Genomic DNA, 3,317 nt, shown 5'->3' on the forward strand with positions numbered 1-3,317 from the left:
AAAAAATCTTAGATATTATGGTAGAATTCTCTAGATTTATGATTAAAATATGTAAGATATTTTGTATTTTGGAGGCTATAAATACCTCCACTCCCCTTTCATTTTGTATCACCAAGAAATAAACAAAGCTTGTAACAAGTAATAAAAATCTTCTTCTAAGTTATAAAATCTTTCTTCTTCACAAAATTTCTTTCTCTTCAAACACTTTAAATACTTTCTCCATCTTTATAAAACTTTTCATTCCAACATGTATCACAGTATATGTTATGCCAGAATATTAAAAAGGCCAACAGGGTGGGATGAGCTAGCGGTTATAAGCATAAACAAAACCAACTAACAACAACTAAAGCAAATGCACTGGATATTATTAGGCAATTCTGCAGATACCTGAACCAAGATAACATTGAGCTTGTTGACATAGAGCCTTTCAGATCTGAAAGATGCTTCATTACTGGAGAGCTGCAAGGCAACATCATTGTTAGCATAGCTTCCAAAAGTTTAATCCAGAGGAGAACCCAAGGCCTTCAGAAGTTTATATACCTGTACAATGACCTCGGAGATGTAGTTTTTCATTCCATCTCGTTGTTCAACAGGTAGTGCATTCCATCTGTACTTTATAACACCTTCTAGAAACTGATAGCAAATCCCAAAAGCATATATTTTTGTCACGTATCTTAAAAGTACAGTTTTAATTAACAGTACTATACTTCTATTAGAGCATAAAATATGCCAAAGATTTTTCAAGCAATAACCTTATTTCTATGCCAACTTTTCTCTAAAATAAATAGATTGGGTTGATCAACTAAAAACTAAAATCCAGAGAATGAATTTCAACGCATCGAACGGCTCCGATCAGGTCTTCGGACGAGTGGGGTTTGTTTTGCGTTTGACATTTATTAACTTGCCGTTTTGAGAAACGATAAAGCAAACGGGAAAGTGATCACGCAACGCCATTTGTTTCGTAAATAAACGGGGGCTGTAAAATTACTATGAGGCTTATATCAGGTATGGCCCATATAATTGCTCACTGGCCCAAATAATCTTCCGACCGAGTCACGTGCGCAAATAGGCAGAGAGAGAGAGAGAGATATTAAGGACACATCGGTAAACACATACCCTTTCATTATTATTATTGTCATCTGCTTCGTTCCCAATTTGTGTGTTGCGAGAGAGAGAGATCTAGGGTTTGATCGATTCTCCAGCGACGATGTTAAGCGACGATTCGAGGGCGAAAAGAGCTGCGACTGAGGAGGAATCTGACTCTTCTGTCTCAAAAAAGCCGAAGATCGAAGATGAAGACGACACATGCATGGAAGACGAAGACGATAGCGATAGCAATAACCCATTCTTATGGAGTACCGACGGAGAAAACGATGACTCTCCGACAATCAACTATTTAAACTTTCAAGATCCGGAACCGGAGTGGGATAAGGACAGTTACGATGGTTACGAATTGGAATTCGATCCTGACGGCCGTGAAGGTTTCCCCGACGACAAGGCGTACCAAGACTTCCGCGACTATAAAACCAAGGCCTTTAAGAATAGGGTAATGTTATGATCCTTCTTTGTTGTTATCCACAGAATGAAATGAAATGACTCTAAATATTTTTTAACCTTTTCGTTTTTTGATTTTTGATTTTTTTAGGGGTTTTTTGAAGATCCATTCAGATCCATCTACCCGATTATAGATCTGGAAGATCTTTGGTCAGACACGACAAACGTGACTAGGAGGCAATATTTGGCAAATATTGCTTCCCTGTGTGTTAAGAAACTCAACGAGCAGAATGTGAGTAGAGTACTGTGTGACTTGCATTAGGTATCTTTATTATTCAGTGGAGGAATGGGTGTAAACAAAAAAAGTGTTTTTCTTAATTATGGGAATATTTTTTTTTTATGTAGTTTGAGGATTGTCTTTCTGAATTTCAAATCTTCAATCTAATCATTGCAAAATTGGTATGTTGTTACTGGTCTCCGCGGAACACAAAGATCAAAGTGTATTGAAATGATGTTTTCATGTTATTAGTAAGCTGAGTCCGAGGTGGGTTTAGGTACCGGTTTTGTCTTAATGTTAGCTATGTCTTTGGGTACCTATACTTGACACTCGTGCACTCGTATATAAAAAATATAGTTCTATACGACCTGACGGAAAAGTCAACACTCATTGAGCGGCTCTGATTAAATCCTCTAGAGCGTTGCCGCTTTGCAGAGCATTGCTTTGATGAATATATTTTTTTTTGAGGAAATTAAAACAAAATTATTACTCAAATTTACCTTTACAATAATTTGGTATATTACAGAAGAAACAACAAAAAATTACCTTTCATTAAAAAGATTTTTTACCTTCAGCATTAAATATGTAAAAAATTATCTTAAACTGTTAACGAAGAAACAATAAAAAATGATTAAACAAATAAACTTTCAACCAAAAAATAATTCTGCGTCACGTGGCCCAAATAATACCATTCATTCAATATTGTCAGCTGCTTGGTCCCCAATTTGTGTGTTGCGATATATTTCTAGGGTTTGCTCGATTCTCTGGCGACGATGTTTAGCGACAGTGTGACGGCGAAACGATCTTCGACGGAGGAGGAATCCGACTCTTCTGTCTCGAAAAAGCTGAAGGTCGAAGATGAAGACGACACGAACATGGAAGACGAAAGCGATAGTGATACCGATAGCGGACGTGCATGGAGTGTTGAGACAGAAGAGGATGAAGGAGTAGTGAGACCTCCTAGAATTAATTATTTAAACATCCAAGATCCGGAACCGGAGTGGGATAAGGACAGCTTCGATGGTTACGAATGCTACGACCCTGAGGATCGTAAAAGCTTCTCCAATGACGAGGAGTACGAAGAGTTCCGCGAATTTAAGTTCCAGGCTTGGAAGAATAAGGTAACGTAGCCCATTCTTTATCCATTGAGTTATATCCTCTAAATTTGTTAATTTATGAAGAAGATCCATTCAGGTCCATCTTCCCCCTTACTGATCTGGAGCAACGTTTTAGAAACATGACCACAAGGGAATATTTGACGGATATTGCTTCCTTATGTGTTAAGAAACTCAACGAGGAAAAGGTTAGTATTCATCAATTCAAATATATACTTTTTTGTTTTGTTTTAATTTGATGAGAATCTCACAGATAGGATGAACGTGTGTGTAACTTACTTAGGGTCCCTCTGTGGAATTTGTAAGTATAGTGAGAGGCAATCTAAAAGCAGGAGGTGGGTGGAAGCTTTACATCACCTTTACGGCTCGAGAGTATCTGGATGGTCCTCTCGTGGAGTATCAAGCCAAGGCCATGGATTTTGCAGGAGGCG

At 37.8% G+C, this 3,317-nt stretch overlaps 2 protein-coding genes across 2 annotated transcripts; both read left to right on the forward strand.

Annotated features, from left to right (window-relative positions):
- Positions 1-1,116: 1,116 nt before the first annotated feature.
- LOC106321075 lies at positions 1,117-1,816 on the forward strand. Its single transcript, XM_013759390.1, has 2 exons — positions 1,117-1,546; positions 1,646-1,816. The coding sequence occupies exons 1-2, from the start codon at positions 1,208-1,210 to the stop codon at positions 1,814-1,816; spliced, it is 510 nt and encodes a 169-aa protein (XP_013614844.1). The 5' UTR covers positions 1,117-1,207.
- A 704-nt stretch (positions 1,817-2,520) lies between these two features.
- LOC106321076 lies at positions 2,521-3,068 on the forward strand. Its single transcript, XM_013759392.1, has 2 exons — positions 2,521-2,892; positions 2,966-3,068. Exons 1-2 carry the CDS (start codon positions 2,545-2,547, stop codon positions 2,984-2,986), a joined length of 369 nt encoding a protein of 122 aa, XP_013614846.1. The 5' UTR covers positions 2,521-2,544; the 3' UTR covers positions 2,987-3,068.
- Positions 3,069-3,317: the final 249 nt, after the last annotated feature.

This window comes from Brassica oleracea, unplaced genomic scaffold, assembly GCF_000695525.1.
Source record: "Brassica oleracea var. oleracea cultivar TO1000 unplaced genomic scaffold, BOL UnpScaffold01210, whole genome shotgun sequence".
Lineage (NCBI taxonomy): Eukaryota > Viridiplantae > Streptophyta > Magnoliopsida > Brassicales > Brassicaceae > Brassica > Brassica oleracea.

What these genes read in the sequence shown, in the direction of transcription:
- LOC106321075 (XM_013759390.1), top strand. Translation starts at nt 1,208, where the DNA reads ATGTTAAGCGACGATTCGAGGGCGAAAAGAGCTGCGACTGAGGAGGAA. An exon ending in CCAAGGCCTTTAAGAATAGG is followed by an intron (nt 1,547 to 1,645) that starts GTAATGTTATGA and finishes TGATTTTTTTAG; the next exon opens with GGGTTTTTTGAAGATCCATT.
- LOC106321076 (XM_013759392.1), top strand. Translation starts at nt 2,545, where the DNA reads ATGTTTAGCGACAGTGTGACGGCGAAACGATCTTCGACGGAGGAGGAA. An exon ending in TCCAGGCTTGGAAGAATAAG is followed by an intron (nt 2,893 to 2,965) that starts GTAACGTAGCCC and finishes AGATCCATTCAG; the next exon opens with GTCCATCTTCCCCCTTACTG.